The sequence below is a fragment of the Amblyraja radiata genome, chromosome 2, assembly GCF_010909765.2.
Source record: "Amblyraja radiata isolate CabotCenter1 chromosome 2, sAmbRad1.1.pri, whole genome shotgun sequence".
Taxonomy (NCBI): domain Eukaryota; kingdom Metazoa; phylum Chordata; class Chondrichthyes; order Rajiformes; family Rajidae; genus Amblyraja; species Amblyraja radiata.
In genome coordinates this window covers 20,185,016-20,205,430 of record NC_045957.1, presented here as the reverse complement: position 1 = coordinate 20,205,430, position 20,415 = coordinate 20,185,016, and the positions used below count along the sequence as shown (strand labels likewise).

The window sequence follows — 20,415 nt, the reverse complement described above, 5'->3', positions numbered from 1 at the left end:
GTTGTTGAAATGTAATTATTTGCACAGTAAACTGTTAAATAATTATAAAAATGTGTTGGAAACATGGGGTCTTTTGAGAACAATTGTGCAAGAAGCAACCTAACTGTTGGTAATGACGGCAACAATTCTGGGAAAATTATCCAGTTGCTTCATAAATTCCAGAGTTTTGTTTACACTGCAGACATAATTTTCAAAATTCTGTTTAATCTCCATTAAATAGGCATGTGCCTCTTCTGTCTGTCCTGTAGTTTGTCCATTTCTTAATTCTTATTTTCAACTTTCACCATTAAGCTTTTCTTATCTGTCTGAAGGGTGTTCCTTAACTTTCTGATGAGTTGCACTATGGCACTATTCCAAGTTTATGTTTACTTTCCTGATATAATTTTCTCAAACAATTATTTGGTACAAATATTAGCATTATCAGTCAATGAGATTTCTTACGTTGTGGAATTGACAGTACCATCGGAAGATGGTGTTGATGAAGCTTCTGAGAGGAAAAAGACCAAGTACTCTGAACTAGCAACTGAAGCTGCCCAAAATGGCTGGAAGACCAAGATTTTCCCTGTAGAAGTGGGATGCAGGGGATTTGTTAATACATCTACGACCAGTCTATTAAAAACAAAATGGGGTGAGGGGTCGCTCCCTCCAACAACCAATCAAGCCATTGTCAAATTCAGCAGAAAAAAGCAGCAATTGGCTTTGGATTAAAAGGAAATACACCAATTGGGCTGCAAGACGAATACAGGAGGGTAAAGAACTGAGGGTACACAAAAAAGCTGGAGAAACTCAGCGGGTGCAGCAGCATCTATGGAGCGAACGAAATAGGCAACGTTTCGGGCCGAAACCCTTCTTCAGACTGATAGGGGGTGGCGGGGAGAAGGAAGGAAAAAGGAGGAGGAGGAGCCCGAGGGCTGGGGGATGGGAGAAGACAGCCTGAGGGCTAAGGAAGGGGAGGAGACAGCAGGGGCTAACAAAATTGGGAGAATTCAATGTTCAAGCCCGCAGGCTGCAGACTCCCCAAGCGGAATATAGAACTGTGGTGGGTGTACCTGGGACGCCAGGTATCACCGTTGAGCCCTCTGGAGACGTTGTGGGCTTATCAATGAAACGTCAAAGAAGGAGGGTGCCCACCTGATGACCCCAAAGACGTACCTACCCTACCACACCACTCCCTGAGTGCTGACTTACTACAGGGATTGAAACATCGTCCTATTCGCTCTACTTAACATTTATATGAAATGTTTGAGAACATTATTTTGAAACCCATGCAGTTTTATTTTTGTTCAAAATCTTGTATGTTTCTTTGTTGATCTGAAGTAAGGAGAATCCATAGGCTGGTGAGCCTCAAATCAATGGCTGGGAAACTACTGAAGAGGAATCCTCTGAATAGAATGTTATCCTATTTTGCAGAGAATGGTTTGATTAGGGACAGTCAGCATAGCTTTGTACATGGCAGGTCATGTTTTACTAACGTGATTGAGTTTGTAAAGGAGATAATGAAGGTGATGGATTTTAGTAAGGCATTTGATAAAGTCCTTCATAATAGGCTGATCAGAAGATTAAGGTGCATGGGATTAACAATGACTTGATCGTTTGAATTCAGAACTGCCTTACTGATAAAATGGAAGGGTTGTGGTGGAAGGACAAGGTTCAGGCTGGAGGTCTGTGACCATTGGAGTATTGCAGCGATCTGTGATGGCCCTCTGCTGTTTGTGATTATATATAAAGGACGAGCGTAAACATAAATAGGTTGGACATAAATGTAGATACATTTGCAGATGACACTAATAGTGCTTGGGTCACAAACTGTGAGGAAGGCTGCCAATGTATACCGCAGGATATAGATCAGCAACACACATAGGTGGTAAAATGGCATGTGACGTTTAATCTGAGCAAGGTAAGGTGTTGCACTTTGGAGGTCGAATGCAAGGGGAAAATATACAATAAATGGCAAGACACTTAACAGCAGAGGCATCTTGGAATCCAAGTCCATGATTACCTGAAAGTGGCAACACAAGTAGGTGGAGTAGTAAAGAAGGCATATGGTGCATATCAATCAGGGCATTGAGTACAAGTGTCAGCAAGTCAAGATGCAGCTTAATAGGACATTGGTTAGGCTGCATTTGGAGAATTGCATTCAGTTCTGGTTGCCCCAATACGGGATGGAGCCTTTGGAGAAAGTGCAGTGGAGAATGATACTTAATTTAGGGGTTATTTGCTACAGGGAGACATTGGACAGCCTTGGATTGTTTCCTCTGGAACACTGGAAGGGAGTCCTGATAGAAGTATATGAAGTTATGAGAAGCATAGACAGTTAGAACCATTTTCCCAGGATGGAAACATAAAGTCCTAAGGGCCTGCCTTTATGGGAGAAGTTTAAAGGAAAAGTTTTTTTAGACAGTGGTGTAGAGGCTTATTAGATAATGGCATTTAAGAGACTTTTCGATAGGCGCACGGATGTGGTGGGATATGGATTGTGTACACGCAGATAAGAATTGGTCTGGCATCATGTTTAGCGCAGATACTGTGGGCCGCTGGGCTTGTCCCTATTCTGCGTTCTGTTATTGAAATACCATTGGCCAGAGAATGCCCATGAATATCAAATCCTTACTTTTAAATGAGTTAATGAAACTGTCCTCTGTCCCAATTTGTCTTGCAGTTGTTCAAACTCACAATATACACTATATCTGCGGAATAAGATTAGTAGCACATTGTTACTGCTCGCTGGAAGATGCTTTCCCACATGAATGTAGCAAATCTGAATATGGATTCCTTTCCGTTAACTTAAAGTGACAATCGATTAATATTGAAAATACTGATACCATGATCAGCACCACAACTTGCTAATTGTAACCATTCACTGCCATCTTCATCTTTATAACCTGCTCGCCCCACAGGTCCTCTCCAACGCAGTCGCTTCACGGTTAGGGTATGGCATTGTCTGAAACCATCGTGGTTAAGGAAAACAAATATGAAATCAAGTTAGTGATAGTCATGTGGATCTTAAAATTATGAGTAACTTCCAATACTCATGATCAGTGCACTTTGATTCAGTGCTGTGAAATGTGAGAGACAATTTTGGCAAAAGTACAGTGTAAATCACAGTCTCTAACCATAAAGCCATTTATCTTTCCATTCGCAGCTTTGTGTCAAAGGGGGGATCAAATCCTAGCATCCATCTGTCTGTCTGTCTGTCTGTCTGTCTGTCTGTCTGTCTGTCTGTCTGTCTGTCTATCTATCTAGCCTGTCGCCTGCCGTCCGTCCGGCTGCCTTTCTTCCTTTTGATTCGTTTCCATCGTGTGATGTCACAATGCCCAATGCTCGCAGATGTCCAATCACAATGCCCAATGCTCGCAGATGTCCAATCGGAATGGATCCATTTACATGGATGGCTGCCGGCTGCATTTCTTCCCTTGATTCACTGCAACTCCGAAACCAGACGCAGAATCGCCGACATCTTTTCCATTCCGGTAGAGATTTCACTTTTCTTTCTAAGTATCCGCTCCTCATTACATTTCGTCGTGTTTAAGTACACGTTTTTAATCAAATCCTTCCCCCCCACCCCCCAAATATTTCAAAAATAAACTGGCTTCTCACCCATAGAAGCAGCACCAGCACCAGCCCCAGCCTCTGGTGAACGTTCCATCGTGTGATGTCACAATGCCCAATGCTCACAGATGTCCAATCGGAATGGATTCATTTACATATGCCTTTGCAGGAGCCCCAGCCAATGGTGAACGTTCCATTGTGTGATGTCACAATGCCCAATGTTCACACATGTCCAATCGGAACTTAAGAGGGAGTTAGATGTGGCCCTTGTGGCTAAAGGGATCAGGGGATATGGAGAGAAGGCAGGTACAGGATACTGAGTTGGATGATCAGCCATGATCATATTGAATGGTGGTGCAGGCTCAAAGGGCCGAATGGCCTACTCCTGCACTTAATTTCTATGTTTCCCTCTCCTCACCCCTCTCCCTCTCCCACCCATCCCTCTCTCCCCCACCCCCCTTCCCTCTCTACCCCACCCACTTCCCTCTCTCCCCCGCCCCCCTCCCCTGCCCCTCTGTCCCTCTTCCACCACTCCCCCTACCCCTCCCTCCCCACTCTTCCACTTCTCTCCCCTTACCCCACCCCTCTCCCTCCCCCACCCCTCCCTTTCCCTCTCTCCCCCACCCCTTCCTCTTACCCCTCTGTTCCTCTTCCACCACTCCCGCTACCCCTCTACCCGTCCCTCCCTCCCTCCCTCCGCACTCTTCCACTTCTCTTCCCCCACCCCCTCCACACTCTTTCCCCTCTCTCCCCCCACCCCTCTCCCCTCCCTCCCTTCCCCTCCCTCCCCATCCCCTCCCTCCCCCACATTTCTCTCACCATCCCCCTCTCTCACCCCCTACCCCACTCTCCTTTCTCTCCCAAATCTGTCCAGTTTCCTCCTCCTCCTCTCCCCTCCCTCCCCTCTTCTCACCCCCCTCCCCCCACCTGTGTGTTTGGGGGGTGGTTAATGTGAGTGTGATGCCGCAGCCCCCCCCCCACCAATATTTCAAAAAATACTGGCTACTCACCCATAGAATCAGCCCCAGCCCCTGGTGAACGTTCCATCGTGTGATGTCACAATGCCCAATGCTCAAAGACATTGTTGCCATAGAGGGAGTACAGAGAAGGTTCACCAGACTGATTCCTGGGATGTCAGGACTTTCATATGAAGAAAGACTGGATAGACTCGGCTTGTACTCGCTAGATTTTAGAAGATTGAGGGGGTATCTTATAGAAACTTACAAAATTCTTAAGGGGTTGGACAGGCAAGATGCTGGAAGATTGTTCCAGATGTTGGGGAAGTCCAGAACAAGGGGTCACAGTTTAAGGATAAGGGGTAAATCTTTTAGGACCGAGATGAGAAAAACATTTTTCACAGACCCTACCCCTCTCCTCCTCCCTCCCCACTCTTCCACTTCTCTCCCCCCTTCCCCACTCTTTCCCCTCCCTCCCCCCACCCCTCTCCCCTCCCTCCCCCCACCCCTCTACCCTCCCTCCCCCCTCCCCCTCCCTCCCCATCCCCCCCTCCCCCACATCTCTCTCCCCATCCCCCTCTCTCACCCCCTAACCCGCTCTCCTTTCTCTCCCAAATCTGTCCCGTTTCCTCCTCCTCCACTCCCCTCCCTCCCCCCTTCTCACCCCCCCCCCCCCACCTGTGTGTTTGGGGGGGGGTTAATGTGAGTGTGATGCCGCAGCCCCCCCCCCCCCCCCCCCCCAATATTTCAAAAAATACTGGCTTCTCACCCATAGAAGCAACCCCAGCCCCTGGTGAACGTTCCATCGTGTGATGTCACAATGCCCAATGCTCAAAGACATTGTTGCCATAGTGGGAGTACAGAGAAGGCTCACCAGACTGATTCCTGGGATGTCAGGACTTTCATATGAATAAAGACTGGATAGACTCAGCTTGTACTCGCTAGATTTTAGAAGATTGAGGGGGTATCTTATAGACTTACAAAATCCTTAAGGGGTTGGACAGGCTAGATGCAGGAAGATTGTTCCAGATGTTGGGGAAGTCCAGAACAAGGGGTCACAGTTTAAGGATAAGGGGTAAACCTTTTAGGACCGAGATGAGAAAAACATTTTTCACACAGAGAGTGGTGAATCTCTGGAATTCACTGGCACAGAAGGTAGTTGAGGCCAGTTCATTGACTATATTTAAGAGGGAGTTAGATCTGGCCCTTGTGGCTAAAGGGATCAGGGGGTATGGAGAGAAGGCAGGTACAGGATACTGAGTTGGATGATCAGCCATGATCATATTGAATGGTGGTGCAGGCTCATAGGGCCGAATGGCCTACTCCTGCACTTAATTTCTATGTCTCCCTCTCCTCACCCCTCTCCCTCTCCCACCCATCCCTCTCTCCCCCACCCCCCTTCCCTCTCTACCCCACCCCCTTCCCTCTCTCCCCCCACCCCCCTCCCCCATACCGCTCTGTCCCTCTTCCACCACTCCCCCTACCCCTCCCTCCCCACTCTTCCACTTCTCTCCCCTTACCCCACCCCTCTTCCTCCCCCACCCCTCTCTCTTCCCTTCCCTTCCCTTCCCCTCTCTCCCCCACCCCTTCCCCTACCCCTCTGTTCCACCACTCCCCCGTCCCTCTTCCACCACTCCCGCTACCCCTCCCTTCTTCCATAGACATAAATAATCGGATCAAAAGTCTTAGAAAAAGTAACATATGCAACAAAAAAAACTAACTGCAAGAGTAACTTGGTCAAGCAGATACAACATCTAGTATCTCAAGAAAAAGTAACAATCTGTTAAAGTTCTGGAGCTTGCATATGCTGGAAATCTCAAAAGATCAGGCACGCGTTTTGCTTGATACTCGTGTCAGACTGGAGTAAGGGGGGCAGGGGGCAATGCCTGGCAAGCAATAGGTAGATTCTAGAGGGGGAGGGGGGTGCTGGTGATTGGCAGATGGGTGGAGGTGAAAAGGAGACAAAAGGTTGTCAGATGAGGTAAGAAGTGAAATGTAAAATCAGAGGGCGGGATATTGGTGGAAAGGGGGAAGGTGGGAATGAAAGGTAAATGTGGGACTCAGGAATGAGCCTAAGGAGGAGGAGAAAAGAGCAGGATGACTGAGTTGGTAAGAAGAAGGGGGGAAGGAATGTGGTGACAAGAGAAGGAATGTGTAGGGTTTGCATATCTTTGTCACAAGCTAAATTTAGCTGTACAAGCTTTCTACGACAAGGTAACAATGCAAAATACAAGTTCAGTAATTTTGTATGCTATTAAAGCCAGTGAGTCAAACAGCACGGGCACCGGGCCTACAGCGCACCCATTCCACAGTCATCACCAAGCACCCGTCACCTCAACCCTACTTGACTCTCCCTTTTTATTTTCCTCACCTTTCCATCAACTGCACTAGAGGCAATTTACATTGAGTGATTAATCTATCAAACCCTGTCTTTGGATTGTAGGGAAACCATGATACCCAATAACACAGATGGCACCGGAAGTCAAGTAGCTCCACTGTGCTACATTTCTTATGTACATAAACAGATTCAACAACAGGTTCTCCCCAAAGATTATCTTACTTAAAGTGGGAACGAGAAGCAATGGATCATTCAACTCCACTTACTTGTTTCTTCATCAGTCACTTGAGAGAATAGTTTATTTTATTCCATATTCAATCTAATTAAGCCAAGTTCCAGGTTTAAATTCCATTTGGAATATTTTGGAGGCCCCAAGAAACCAAGAACCAAGAATTTCAAGTTCTATCCAGAGGAATGTAGCAACAGCAATGCAACATTGACAGCTAGGTTAACTATAACATTAGTTCAAACAAAGGATACGATTTGTCCAGTTTCACACATTTCACCCAGTCGATATTTGCTGATGGATTTACATTTGGCTTCCACTTGTATAATAATATATCTCCACAATCCAAACCCACTGCAAGAATATAGCTGCCAGAGAGAAAAGAATATCTAATTTAACAATAAGGTGTGAAAACCATGCCAATTCTAATTTCATTGAACATTACCAAAACATGAAACAAAAATGTATTTAGAAAGAGATATGATGAAATACTAATGCGACTGACCCAAAGTTATTAATTAATGCATCAATCATATATTTGTATATTGCATAATTAAAACAAGCGCTCATAGCATGATATGATTAATTAAAATTCAAACATCATTCTTTGGAAATCACATCAACATCAATCAATTACTCTTACGTCAACGATATAACAACGTAAAGCTTTTGGTGGATTTAACATTTGTTTAGAATACATAGTCTTCTGTCTCACTGCCTGGCATGCTCATTAAGTGTGAATCACTGCTAAATATGTTGCCATTGAAAGGTTAGACTCTTATTTTCACCTGAAATAACAGTTAATCTAACCAAGAGAACAAAAGGAACACACATATTCCTTTGGCATTTGAGGGCTGGCTGAAAATTCCCACACCTTTTTTTCATGGTTATTGGTTGATGCAAAGGCTGTTATTAATTAAAATCTTGGCTGCAATGAACATTGTGACACCCTATTTTCAAAATCAATCCTGTCAATTAAAACACATCTTTGAATGATAGTCAGAATTCAAGCTACCCTTATGGCACTTTCCCTGTTTCCTTCCATGGGGATTAACATCCAACACAGTGTGAATTTTTAGGTGCCAAAAGTAAAATTATTAATTTTCATTTCCTGAGATATGTCACGGGAATAATACACTAATTCCTTGCAGCTTTTAAAGAACTTGTGAAGACAATTAACATGTCAACATTTGAAGACTTAGTTTGTAAATACTGAAAGATCACGAGATGTGGTATGAAAATAAATTACTTTGCCTGAGGAGGATTTGAGAGGGATTTGATTCAGAACACTCAAGACATAACAAGCACATATTTCATATGATTTTAAGGAGAAGGATTTGAAATAAGTAAAACAAAGAGCTGGAGTGTTGAAATGAAAATAGCTTTTGTACCCCCTTAGCATCTAAGAAGGAAGAAATTTACATGTGAATGTGACAAGAAAGCCAAAGAGGATAGTTAGGCATCAAATACATTTCCTAATGACAATCATCCTTCACAACTGCACATTTTCTTCACAACCGTTGACTGGCAGTCACTGATTGAGGTGCAGGTATAATATCAACTTATTACATACCTCCCATCTAGACTTGTAACAGAGTTAAAGCTAACAGCTGTCACTGCATCCCCTACATCCAACACTGAGGAACACGGTCGAACAACACCAGGATTTTCTTCACTTCTTCCAGCTGAATCCACGTCACCCCACACAACCAGCTAGCAAGCAAAGTGAAAACAACAAACTATTTACTGAGAAGATTGAGAACATTTGGGTGAAAATGAATACAATCTGAGAGTTTAAGATAGACTTTGTCTGAATATTAAAAATTGATATTTTAAGGCAGTTTAGTTTAGAGATACAGCGCGGAAACAGGCTCTTCGGCCCACTGGGTCCTCACCGACCAGCGATCCCCACATATTAACACTATCCTAGGGACAATTTTTACACTTACCAAGCCAATTTACCTACATACCCATACGTCTTTGTAATGTGGGAGGAAACCGAAGATCTCTGAAAAAACCTACGCGGTCACGGAGAGAATGTACAAACTCTGTACAGACAGCACCTGTTGGGATCAAACCCGGGTCTCGGCATTGTAAGGCAGCAACTCTACCACTGCGCCACCATGCCGCATAGTGATAATTGAAAACTCACTGGAACTTTGCCTTCAAAAATATTTCAGCTTATGTTTTGCCAAAGAACATAGTGTTACTCTATATTACAAATAATCACATATTTCGATCCTTCTATATGACACACATAGAGTCAAAGAGCATGGAAACAGGTCCTTTAGCCAGACTTGCTAATGCCGACTAACATGGCCCATCTACACTAGTCTCACCTGCCAGCGTTTGGCCCTTATCCTTCTAAATGTATCCTTTCAATGTACCTGTCCAAATGTCTTTTAAATGTTGTGATAGTACCTGCCTCAACAACCCCCTCAGGCAGCTCGTTCCATACACCCACCACCCTTTGTGTAAAAAAAAAGTTGGCCCTCAGGTTCCTAAAAAATCTTTCCCCCCTCACCTTAAACCTATGTCCTCTGGTTCTTGATTCCTCAACTCAGCATAAAAGACTCTGGGCAATTACCCTATCTATTCCCTTCATGATCTTGTACACCTCTATATGATCATCCCTTATCCTTCTGCACTCCATGGAATAAAGTTGTAGCCTGCTCAACCTTGCCCTGTAGCTCAGGCTCTCGAGTCCTGGCAACATCCTTGTAAATATTTTCTGCACCCTTTCCAGCTTAACAACCTCTTTCCTATAACAACAGGCTGACCATAACTGTACACAATGTGTTGAAAATTGTGGCCTCACCAATGTATGATATAAGCATAATATACAGCTAAAACACTGCAGGTCAAGCGTTATCTGTAAAGTTAACATTACAGGCAGAGCAGCTCAATTATTTATTTGTTAACTTCACTCATTGATTTCTTTGTCTTAAACTCCAGTACACAAACATATTCCAGATCCATGCCAATTATATTCCAGAGCCAGTTTATGAAGCATCAATAAAATTAAAATAATAGACCAAATGTACTAATTCACAACAAAAATCCTCACGGGCCTGTCCCACTTAGGCGACTGCCAGGGACTAGTTTTAATGGAATTCACCTACGACACCTGGCGACAACCCATGACAGCACCTACGACAGCAAATATTGTCACCACTGTTGCTGAAAAATGTTCAACATGTTGAAAATTTTGTGGTAGTCGCCAGTAATCACCCAAAAACTCGGCTAAATGGGACAGGCCCATTACACAAATGCTTGTTTAAAACCACTCATGTTCTGGTGGTACTGCAGCAAGTATTCTGACTACAGGCACAAAATTCTGGAGTAACTCAGCAGGACAGACAGCATCTCTGGATAGAAGGAATGGTTGATGTTTCGGGTCAAGACCCTTCTTCAGACTTCATCGGGTCTCGACCCGAAACGTCACCCATTCCTATCCAGAGATGCTGCCTGTCCCGCCGAGTTACTCCAGCATTTTGTGTCTATCTTTAGTTCAAACCAGCAACTGCAGTTGCTTCCTACAAGTATTCTGACCAATCGCTTAACAAACATAACTGTACCTGATCTGATTACTCACCTTCTTGTCACGACTCCCAGTGACAAAGTACTTGCTGTTAAAAGTCCAGTCACATGACCAAATAATTCGGCTGTGGATAGCGTTATTTTTATCAGTGTGCGCGAAGAGGGAGAAAAAAGGATCTGAAAACAAACAACATAGAATACTGTATATAAAAGCCACCAGCTCCTCTTTTAAGTACTCACTACAGAATGCAACTTCTATGGACTGTGGTTGGAGTAAGGATTTCTATTTTTGCGTTAGTATTATGCTTATTAATTTTTTTAAATAAAAAGTTATTATATATTATCTATACTGTATGTATGGTGTTTACAAGCCTGTTAAGCTGCTGCAAATAATAATTTTATTGTTCCATTGTCGGTACATGTGATAATTAAATATCCTTGACTTGATTCACTTGGCAATCTAGACATTTTTTTTAACCATTATCATTTTTATAACCAAGTGTCCAATGAGCTTGGATCTGGATTTTGAGTGGTTTCCTCAACATTACATGAACACATACATATTTGATTTGAAATGCATTAAGGCAAGGGTGATAAAAGTAAACTTTGGGGAAAGATGTCACTCAAATACACACAGAACATTCAAAAGAAACCATGATTTTAAAAAAAAAGTCTGGGCACTTTTTATTTGAAAATCTCAGTTCTATATGTTGCTGAGATGCACAAGCGATCACTCTGGCATTTATTCTTTTTCCAAGTTACTCACATTATGGATATTAAGAACTAAGTATATATACAGTAAATAAATGTCAAAAAATAGGATGAATAAAAAAATGAAATTATTAATAAAGTCACAGAATTATACAGTACAGAAATAGGCCCCTCTGTCCACCACATCCGTGCTTATATGACCACCAGGGGCACCGGGGAGATGGCTGCCTTGCCGACAGTCTGTTCGTATTTTCTTTCTTTTTGTTATTTTTTAGTTTGTTAAAAGTTTGTTTTAATGTTCTTTGGTTTGTTTTACCTCTTGTTTTTGATACCCCCACCATGGGAAAAGGATTCTGACTACCTCCCCATTTATTTATACCTCTAAAAATATATATCAGGTCATCCCTTACTTTATTCTGAAGAAGGGTCCCAACCAAAAATGTCACCTAAAATGTTCTCCAGACCTGCTGCCTGACCTGCTGAGTTACTCCAACATTTTGTAATCCAGCATCTGCAGTTCCTTGTTTCAACTCATCCCTTACCCTCTTCTGTTCCAGGAAAAACAAACATATTCTCTGTAATCTGTCCCCATAACTAATGTTATCCACTCAAAGCAACATCCTGGTAAATTTCCTCTCGGCCTTCTCCAGCACAAGCACATCCTTCCTATGTTGTGCCAACCAGATCTGCACACGGTACTCCAAGTACAATCAAACTGGTGTTTTGTAAAGTAGTAACATAACATTTCAACTTTTATATTCAAAGCTCCAATTTATGGAGGCAAGCAATGCCATATGCCTAGTTCACCAATAATACATTAACTATATGCATAGATCTACCATCAACAAATGCGAATCAACAAGAATCCTTTTAAAAATAAACTATCATTACTTATTGGCATAACGTCAATATATTTATGGACCAAGTTAATGTGGCAATATTGTGCCTGACTCACAATGTAAAACAGCTGCTCGCTGTAGCCACAACCGTACACCTCCCTGACCTGATGCACAGGTTCTATCCCACAGGTCCTATGCATTAAGTTAGGCAAGGTTTAATTGCAACAAGGACTTTTGTGGCAAAACTCCAAAACACCCCTTGACAGACGTTGTCAGAATTTAAAGCTGAGGACTTTAAAAGTTTTTAATCGTCTCCAGAGACAGTTTTGAAACAAACCCGCAAGATTAAACACACAAAGATTATACAAAAATAATAATTATATTAAACTAAAGCAAAATAATTAAGAGGGTGGGACTGTGGCACAGCAGTAGAGATGTTGCCTTACACTGCCAGAGACCTAGGTTCGATCCTGACTACAGTTGGTCTGTTTGGAGTTTGTACGTTCTTTCCGTGACTTGCATGGGTTTTCTCAGGGAGCTTTGGTTTCCTCCAAAGACATGCAGGATGTAGCTTAAGAAGGAACTGCAGATGCTGGAAAATCGAAGTACACAAAAATGCTGGAGAAACTCAGCGGGTGCAGCAGCATCTATGGAGCGAAGGAAATAGGCAACGTTTCAGGCCGAAACCCTTCTTCAGACTGGTCTGGTCTGTTTCCATGCTGTATCTCTAAACTAAACTAAAGAAAAAAACACCCTTCTAAACAGCCCCTATGCCATGTAGTTAGAATCCCCAATGAGATCAAATGCGATTCACATTTGATATCAGGTCTGTCTGCTGAGAGTTTGACATGTTCTCCCCCATGTAATGGTGCCGAATGAGAGCCATGTAGTTAGGAATCAGCAATAGAGCTTAGTGATAGATTTGGCACCATATGCCACTCAGCTTGTTCTAGGTTCAGTGCATGGGATCTGCATGTATCTATCTGATGGCTATAAAAGCTATATCCACAAGATTTCCACCGTGGTATCAGAGCAGAAGGATTCAAGAAACGCTTGCAATTGCTCAGAAATCTTAAATTGCAAATTTGCAGACGACACAAAGCTGGGTGGCAGTGTGAACTGTGAGGAGGATGCTATGAGAATGCAGGGTGACTTGGACAGGTTGGGGGAGTGGGCAGATGCATGGCAGATGCAGTTTAATGTGGATAAATGTGAGCTTATCCACTTTGGTAGCAAAAACAGGAAGGCAGATGGTGTCATGTTGGGAAAAGAGGAAGTGCAACAGGATCTGGGGGTCCTTGTTCATCAGTCAATGAAAGTAAGCATGCAGGTACAGCAGGCAGTGAAGAAAGCAAATGGCATGTTGACCTTCATAACAAGAGGAGTTGAGTATAGTAGCAAAGAGGTCCTTCTGCAGTTGTACAGGGCCCTAGTGAGACCACACCTGAAGTATTGTGTGCAGTTTTGGTCCCCTAATTTGAGGAAGAACATTCTTGCTATTGAGGGAGTGTAGCGTAGGTTCCCGGAATGGCGGGACTGTCATATGCTGAGAGAATAGAGCGGCTGGGCTTGTATACTCTGGAATTTAGAAGGATGAGAGGCTATCTTATTGAAACATGTAAGATTATTAAGGGTTTGGACACGCTAGAGGCAGGATACATGTTCCCGATGTTGGGGGAGTCCAGAACCAGGGGCCACAGTTTAAGAATAAGGGGTAAGCCATTTAGAACGGAGATGAGGAAATACTTTTTCACACAGAGAGTTGTGAGTCTGTGGAATTCTCTGCCTCAGAGGGCGGTGGAGGCCGGTTCTCTGGATGCTTTCAAGAGAGAGCTTGATAGGGCTCTTAAAGATGGTACCCGGACGCTTTCGGTTCGTTGGCGTTTAGGCGTCTCGCCCTTTCGGTTAGTTTGCATTTAGGCGTCCCATCCTTTCGGTTAGTAGGTGTTTCGTCTTCGGACTCTTTCGGTTCATTGGCGTTTCGGCCTCGTTTCTATTCGGTTCTTTGGCTACGGCTTCTTGTCTGTCGGCGCCACGTCCGCACACTCTTAAAGATAGAGAGTCATGGGATATGGGGAGAAGGCAGGAACGGGGTACTGATTGTGGATGATCAGCCATGATCACACTGAATGGTTGTGCTGGCTCGAAGGGCCGAATGGCCTACTCCTGCACCTATTGTCTATTGTCTATAAGAAATTACTATTACAGTGCATATCATTTCCATAAAGTGTCTTTCTAATTTGCTGTAAGGCAACACGATTTCAAGGTCAAAATGGCAAATTTCCATCCTTGCAACAATGAACATTGGCAAAATGTAATTCAGCAAAATGTAAAGGTGAGTTGACACAATAAAACTTAAAAGGGGAAAAGCCTGGATTGAGTGTAAGCTCTAGATGGAAATGTATTGGATATGTCATCCTATATGACTATCAAGGTCCCCCCGCAAGGTCTGAATGACAATAAAGGCTACTTTACTTTAAAATGTTGAACTTTTACATCTAACTCAACTTTTTGACGTATGAAAACTCTGCCCTTCAGCCAGCATTACCTAAAGTACCTGAGTCATAGAATGACATAGTACATTCTTCCCTCCCCCTGTCCCCTTCCATCCATATTCCTTACTCTGGTTTACATCTCACTCCTCGTCTTCCTTCCTTATCTGATGTTTTTTTGTCTCCATTTCACCTCTAGCATTTGTCACTAATTCCACTCATCTACCAAACACAACCCCCTCGCCCATACCCATCTCATGAATTGTCAGGCTATGTCCTGCTCCTACCTCTCTTTTCCAGCTTTCTTCCTCCTACACCATCAGTCTGAAGAAAGGTCTCAACCCAAAACATCATCCATCCATTTCTCTTTACCCATATTTAACCAAAATGCATCAGCTCGCATTTGTCAGGATTAAATGCCATCTTCCAAAACTCTGTCCAACTTTCCAGCTGATCTACATCCTGCTGTAGGCTGACACCTTTTTTTTCTATTCAAATCACCATGAATTTTTGTGTCATTCACAAACTTACTAATCGTACCTGCTACATAAATATCACACACAGCAAAGAACCCAGCACTGATTCCTGCTGCATACCACAGGTCACAGACATATAATCAGAAAGGGAAACTACCACTATTACCAAACCAATTTTGGACATAATTAGCATGACATGGATACCATGTGTCTTATCCTTCTGGACCAGTCAACCATTCGGGACCATGTCAAATGTTGCAGGAAATTACAGACAGATAATGCCCTGCTTTCATCCATCCTCAAAAACCATCAAATTCGTGAGGCAGGAATTACCTCACAGAAAAGCATGCTGACGCTTCCTTATCACTTCTTGCTTTTCCAAATTCGAATAAATCCTATCCCTACAATTTGTTCCAATAATTATCCTACCACTGACGTGAGACTCACCAGCCTGTAGTTACCAGGATTATTGCTGCTGCTCTTCTAAAAGAAAGGAACATTAAACATCCTCCAGCCTTCTCGTACCTCACCTGTGGAAAACTCTTTGTCACAGACTCAGCAATCTACTCCCCTGCTTTTAACACTATTATCCCATCCAAGTACAAATCCAATTTTAGTTTAGTTTAGTTTAGTTTAGAGACACAATTCGGAAACAGGCTCTGCGGCCCCGAATCCGCATCGACCAGCGATCCCTCGACATTAACACTAAGGGACAATTTACATTTATACAAAGCCAATTAACCTACAAACCTGTACGTCTTTGGAATGTAGGAGGAGACCAGAGAAAACCCACACAGGTCACAGGGAGAACATACAAACTACGTACAGATAGCACCCGCAGTCAGGATCAATCCTGGATCTCTAGCGCTGCAAGGCAGTAGCTCCAGCGCTACACCACCATTTACTAATTTGGAGACAACACCACCTTTGTGGGCCAGATATCAAACAAATGACGAGACTGAGTAGAGGAAGGAGATTGAGAACTTTGTGACAACAACCTTGCATACAATGTCAGCAAGACAAAGGAGATAGTGATCGACTTCAGGAAGCAAAGCGGTACACATACTCCAGTTTGTATTGACAGCGCCAAAGTAGAGATGGTTGAAAGCTTCCAATTCCTTGGTGTAAATATCACCACCAACTTGTCCTGGACCACCCATATTGAAGCAATGCCCAAGAAAGCACATCAATGCCACAATTTCTTCAAAAAGCTTAAGATGTTTGGCATGTCCCAAACAACTCTCACTAACTTCTGCAGATGTGCCACAGAAAGCATTTTATTGGAATGCTTCACATGGTTTGGGAACAGCTCCATTCAAGACTGCACAAAATTGCAAAGAATTGTGGACGCAGCCCAGACCATCACACAAACTAATCCTCATTTACAACTCACGCTGCTTTGGCAAGGCCACCAGCAAAATCAAGGACGAGTTACAACCCGGCCACTCCCTCTTCTCCCCTCTCCCATCAAGCAAGATGTATAGAAGTGTGAAAAAACACCTCCAGATTCAGGGACAGCTTTTTCCCCAGCTGCTATCAGGGAACTGAACAACTGGGGCTACTATCTACCTCATTGGAAATCCTCGGACTATCTATGATCAGACTTCACCTGACTTTATTTTGCACTAAACGTTATTCTCTTTATCATTTATCGATACACTGTGGATGGCTCGATTGTAGTTTCAGTTTAGTTAATTGTCACGTGTACCGAGGTACAGTGAAAATATTTTTTGTTGCTAATCAGTCAGCAGAAAGACAATACATGATTACAATTGATTCATTTACAGTGTACAGATACATGATAAGGGAATAACGTTTAGTGCAAGGTAAAGCCAGCAAAGTCCAGTCAAGGACAGTCCGAGGGACATCAGAGGCAGATAGTTGTTCAGCACTGCTCTCTGGTTGTGGTAGGATGATTAAGTAGCCTGATAACAGCTGGGAAGAAACTGTCTGTGAATCTGGTGGTGTGAGTTTTCACACTTCTATACCTTTTGCCTGATGGGAGTGGGGAAAGGAGGGAGTGGCCAGAGTGTGATTTGTCCTTGATTATACTGCTGGCCTTGCCGAGGCAGCTTGAAGTATAAATGGAATCAATAGAAGGGATGTTGGTTTGTGTGATGGCCTGGGATGCGTCCACAATTCGCTACAATTTCTTGCGGTCTTCTATGGAGCTGTTCCCAAAACAAGATGTGATGTATCCTGATCAAATGCTTTCTATGATGCATCTGCAGAAGTTGCTGAGAGTTGTCGGGGACATGCCAAACTTCCTAAGCCTTCTAAGGAAGTTGGTAATCATGTATTGTCTTTCTGATGACTGGTTAGCATGCAACAAAAGCTTTTCACTGGTGACAATAAACTAAACTCAAACTGCTTCTCACAAATTTTGCGACATATCTCATCAGATATATCTCGTTCCAAAGCACCTGGGTGGGACGTGACCATAAATTTGCTCAGAGGGATGCTGCCCATGGTCACTAATTTGGCAATAAGATCTAGGAGCAGAATAAGGCCATTAGGCCCATCGAGTCTAGCCCTGCCATTTAATCAAGGTAGATCTATTTTTCCCTTCCAAGCCCATTCTCCTGTGCTCTCCCCATAACATTTGATGCCCCAACTAATGTCAAGGCCTTGCCTCTCCATTTCCCACATCTGTCAGGGAACTTTCTGTAGGCTATGCTGGTCCAATGGGCTTTCCACACCCCAAAATCAGATAATTGGCCTGATCCGCAAAAGGAAATTGAAAGCATGCCAATGGCCAAGTCAGAACTGTAAGAACATCAAAAACATTTATTCCTGCAATGAAAAGCTCTCATAAATAGCAAAACTCAAACACATACAGTATTGTAAACAAATTGGACCTCAGATTATTGAAGTTTCAGTTACTTTAAATTTATTGTAATTCTACCAGATAAATCCTGATGATTATGTTTCATTCTTACCCGTATTAGATTCAGCCACTTCACGTTGCTTCCAGAGAGACCAGGTTCGGTCTCGTGAAACTGCCAACAAGAATCGGTCATTTGGTGAAAACGCCAACTGAGTGATGGTCAGGCTGTGCAACGGCAAACTAAGTAGCTGTTTCCAATTCGATGTACTCCACAAAATAATTGCGGCATGTTCCACCTTGGAGGCCTGTGCACGAAATGTCATGAAAGATTTAAACAAAAACCTTTAGGCTTATTGTACACAAAGAAAACTGAACAGTCTTTCTTCATAAAATAAAACTCATTGAGTATCAGTAACTTGAGACAGAAACTAATAATATCTGTCATACCACTACATCTCCATTACACATATTTAAATTTTCAAGAAAACTGGTCCTGTCAATTTTGAGATATGTATTCTTATTCTTCACAGAAAAAAAATTGGGATGAAGTTATACTTAAATGGCCTGCTTTCAAAAGCAATGATCTGCATGTTTTTGTTAGAGAGTTGAGCAACCATTGATACATAAAGAGAGGCAGGCCAGTTAATGGAATGGCACTGTTTGTTTCAACGAAAGTAAGTAATTTGATCCCATGCCTGCTAACCAAGATGTGTCCAATTACTTTAAGAAGAAACAGAGAATATTCACATCCCACTAAAGGACAGTTTAAGAAGCTAGCCTAATTGAGAGATCAATGAATACATTATTAGCGCGAGAGGACATCAGTGTTCCCTTGTCAACAAAGATCACTGTTAGTGTAGGAAGGAACTGCAGATGCTGGTTTACACCAAAGATAGACACAAAATGTTGGAGTAACCCAGCAGGTCAGGCAGCATCTCTGGAGAAAAGGAACAGGTGATGTTTTGGTTCAGAACTCTTCTTCAGACCATTCTTCTGAAGAAGAAAGGTTTCAACCCGAAACGTCACCTATTCCTTTTCCCCAGAGTTGCTGCCTGGCCCGCCGAGTTACTCCAGGATCACAGTTAGTCTTTACAGTCATTTTGGAAATTATGGCAATGTGATAACAAATGAGCTGATGCAAAAAATTGGTTCACAAATTAAATAAATAATCAGATACAATAATCTGGCACCCGAGTGATTTGATGATTCCGGATTGGCAGATATTCTGGACTATTGGATATCTTCTATTAATACACTAATTACCTTTTAATTTACTTTTAAGATTTTACTCAGTAGTTTCCAACCAGTTGAGTTTAAATTCAGAAGAAATGAGCCCCTGTGAGTTTAAAAGAGGTGTGGGACTGGAGCGAATTTAAAAGAAAAACGGGTGGACATGCAACATCAAATTATTAGTTTATATGTAAATTGTTATAACGATGCAGTTTGAACAGTAAATTTTCTGCAAGCTATGTATTTGTACTCAACACGCTGCAGGGCTCAAGTGGAAAACACTAATGGCCGGTTCTCACGGTGCGACCTGACGCAAGATGTCACAAGAGTGAAGTGGTCGTGGTCCAGCACGAGTTCCGCACGATATAACGGGGGGTAGATAAAGAGTTCCCACGGTACTCGGCAATTCTGTCATTTGTGCGAGTGACTTGTCCGTCTCCCGATCTTTCCCGTTAATCGTGAATGAACATCGTGGACTGTAGTGTAGTTAATCACGTGGCACAAATGAAGTCACTTTTTTCCACACACTATATAAATATCCTCCGTTCGTAGAATTGGCTCATTTGCAGACATGCCTATACAAAGTTGGTTCGAGTACAGGCTGGTTGTTATTTTCATTGACGCGCTGTGTGCATTAGCGCAACATGTGCATCGAAAACGCTTGCGTGAAGGCAGAAGGGTGAGATTAATTAAAAAGAGAATTAAGAGGAAGTCTCACTGGGTTAAGCCCATGTTTCAACGGAGACCTCAATTTGGACAATATGAGCAACTGCTTAATGTGCTGTGCGAAGAGGATAAAAGTGCATTCAAAAACTTTGTCAGAATTTCACCCGAGCTCCTTAATGAGTTAAAGAATAATTTGGGACCTCTGCTGAAGAAGACTGACACTGTAATGAGAAAGGCATTGGAACCAGGGTTGCGCATAGCAATCACCCTCCGCTACTTGGCCTCAGGCGATTCTTATAAAAGTCTATCTTACAACTTTCTTGTCGCCACCAACAGCATCTGTGGTATTGTCAGAGAAACCTGTGAGGCGATCATCCAATTTTATTCAGCTGAAGTGATGGAATGCCCCAGTACACCAGATGCGTGGAAGAGAGTTGCACTGGGGTTTGAAAACAGGTGGGACTTTGCTCACACATGTGGGGCTTTGGATGGCAAGCATGTGGCAATTCGTAAACCACCCGGAGGTGGCTCAAATTATTTCAATTACAAGAAATTCCACTCAATT

General features: G+C 43.0%; 1 protein-coding gene across 1 annotated transcript in view; it reads right to left on the bottom strand.

Moving 5' to 3' along the window:
• Positions 1-1,296: 1,296 nt before the first annotated feature.
• Positions 1,297-20,415, bottom strand: part of elp2 (elongator acetyltransferase complex subunit 2) — a 139,226-nt gene continuing 120,107 nt past the window's right edge. The window contains exons 18-22 of the mRNA XM_033042787.1: positions 18,067-18,259; positions 10,665-10,786; positions 8,643-8,782; positions 7,324-7,437; positions 1,297-2,941 (exon numbers count right to left, since the gene is read on the bottom strand). Coding sequence (XP_032898678.1) covers positions 2,785-2,941; positions 7,324-7,437; positions 8,643-8,782; positions 10,665-10,786; positions 18,067-18,259 — 726 coding nt within the window. The 3' untranslated portion in view covers positions 1,297-2,784. The remainder of the gene's footprint in view (positions 2,942-7,323; positions 7,438-8,642; positions 8,783-10,664; positions 10,787-18,066; positions 18,260-20,415) is intronic.